The following is a 2,213-nucleotide window of genomic DNA, read 5'->3' as shown; positions in this document are numbered from 1 at the left end:
CAGCTTCTGCTGCTCCAGCTCCTGCTCCCGCTGCTCCAGGTCCTCTATGTCTGCCTTCAGCTCGATCAGTTTGTGAGCTATTTCACGGGTGTTGCAGCCAGGACCCACCCCTCTGGGCAAAGTAAAAAGGAGGGACACACATCAGCTTCTGGAGGCCCCCCCAGACCAGCCCCAGCCTCTCAGAGGGGCTGGCACCTCCTTTTTGCTGCCACCTCCTTTGCTGACACCCCTGTCATAGGCCAGATTACCCAGAAAGCCTCACCTGTACCTGCTCTACACCCCCAGCACAACAACATCTGGTTCATCTTCCTACATCCCACTGACTGGCAGGGTCACACCCCACCTCCAGTGCCACAACAGGCATCTCTTCCACCCCAAGGTGCTGCAAACACTTGATTTGTACCAAAACAACAGCTCTGCTGTAAAAGACACACCAGACATACTTCAGCTGTCCTCATTACTGCCATCAGCATGGCCCAGCATGCACAGACCACTGAGGAACCTCGCTCTGGGCAGGGTCATTTTAACCCCAGTGTCACTTAGGCCTGGACAAAAAGGGACCAGGGAGCTCCTCTACCACTCACTTCCACTGGATGCTGTTCTTGGATTTCTTCTCGATCAACCCGATGCCTTCCAGGACGTTGGTGATATCGTAGATCCGTCGCTTCTGTCGCACAGCCAAGGTGTCTGCAGCCTGCAAAAAGGTTACACACTCAACTCCCAGTCATGTCTCACACCTTCCTGCCTGTCAGATCAATTCCTGGCCAAGTGCTCTGCCCACCATCTCATACCTCTCCCGTCCCGGCGCCTCAAGTTACAAAGCCACACTCTCAATGTCATTAGGACCAGAAGAAGCAGCCACTTTGTTCCTTTCTGTAGCCACCAACCTCCCCCCACTCAGCACAAACCAAATTGGACTTGTGGTGGGTCCAAAAACCACCATTCCTCATCCCTGTTAGGAGACATTCATCTGGCAGCCTAAAAACTCCTTGCTCCTTCAGGTGAAAGAGGTGGGGATGGGAAGAGGAGGGCAGGGAGCTCTCGGTGGGACCGACAGCAGTTTAGTGAAGTTGACACTCAAACTTTTCCACATCTGATGCTGCTTGATAAGAGAACTGAGACCTCAAGAGGCAGATTCATCCCTGTGTTTGACAGACACAATGCTGGGAGGAGAGTAAGCACAGTTTCCTAAAGAGACAACAGTTTTGGAAGAGGAGCAGACAGAAGCCTACAGCCAAGAGACTGCTCCAGCCCTTGCATCTTCAGGGCTTTCTGGCACTTGTTTCCTGCCTGCCAAGGGTCAGAGCACCCTCAGACACCCACCTATGAGATATTCATGTAAACCACAGCAAAGGAACTTCATCTGTAGAGAAAGGGGCAGATTTAGGTACCATATGTGCCACAAAGACAGTTATTTCCTCCAGGTGAAGATCATCAAAGATCAGAAGACACGTTCACTGGGCACTTCTCCACAGCTTAAAGGCGTCAGGGACAACCTTCAGCAGAGATTAATGTGCTCACACTCCCCTTCCTGCTGTGTGCCAGGGGGGCAAAGGGCAGCTGGGAAGAACAGCCTCTCTGTTTCTATAGGTCTTGGAGGCTTTATAGGGCTGAATGATTAAGAGGAGAATGAATTGAGGACAGCCCTGAGGAGAAGGACTTGAGGGTGGTGGGTGAGGAGAAGCTCACAGTGAGCTGGCAACATGCACTGCAATGCTCACACTCCCCTTCCTGCTGTGTGCCAGGGGGGCAAAGGGCAGCTGGGAAGAACAGCCTCTCTGTTTCTATAGGTCTTGGAGGCTTTATAGGGCTGAATGATTAAGAGGAGAATGAATTGAGGACAGCCCTGAGGAGAAGGACTTGAGGGTGGTGGGTGAGGAGAAGCTCACAGTGAGCTGGCAACATGCACTGCAACCCAGAAACCACCCGTGTCCTGGGCTGCATCACCAGCAGTGTAACCAGCAGGGCCAGGGAGGGGTTCTGCCCTCTACTCTGCTCTCATGAGACCCCACCTGGAACTCTGTCCAGCTCTGGAGCCCCCAACATAAGAAGGTCATGGAGCTGTTGGAGACTCCAGAGGAGGCCACAGAGATGCTCCAAGGGCTGGAGCAGCTCTGCTCTGGAGCCAGGCTGGGAGAGTTGGGGTGTTCAGCCTGGAGAAGAGAAGGCTCCAGGGAGACCTTAGAGCAGCTTCCAGTGCCTGAAGGGGCTCC

At 53.5% G+C, this 2,213-nt stretch overlaps 1 protein-coding gene across 1 annotated transcript in view; it reads right to left on the bottom strand.

Moving 5' to 3' along the window:
• The window catches only part of E2F4 (E2F transcription factor 4, p107/p130-binding), a 10,994-nt gene extending 10,154 nt beyond the window's left edge, over positions 1-840 (bottom strand). The window contains exons 1-3 of the mRNA XM_010007843.1: positions 829-840; positions 585-694; positions 2-112 (exon numbers count right to left, since the gene is read on the bottom strand). Of these exons, the coding sequence (XP_010006145.1) occupies positions 2-112; positions 585-694; positions 829-840 (233 nt within the window). The remainder of the gene's footprint in view (position 1; positions 113-584; positions 695-828) is intronic.
• Between the last annotated feature and the right edge of the window lie 1,373 nt (positions 841-2,213).

The sequence above is a fragment of the Chaetura pelagica genome, unplaced genomic scaffold (genome assembly GCF_000747805.2).
Source record: "Chaetura pelagica isolate M959 unplaced genomic scaffold, ChaPel_1.0 scaffold911, whole genome shotgun sequence".
NCBI classification, from domain to species: domain Eukaryota; kingdom Metazoa; phylum Chordata; class Aves; order Apodiformes; family Apodidae; genus Chaetura; species Chaetura pelagica.
The sequence above is the reverse complement of the archived record's forward strand: the minus strand, read 5'-3'. Positions and strand labels throughout refer to the sequence as shown.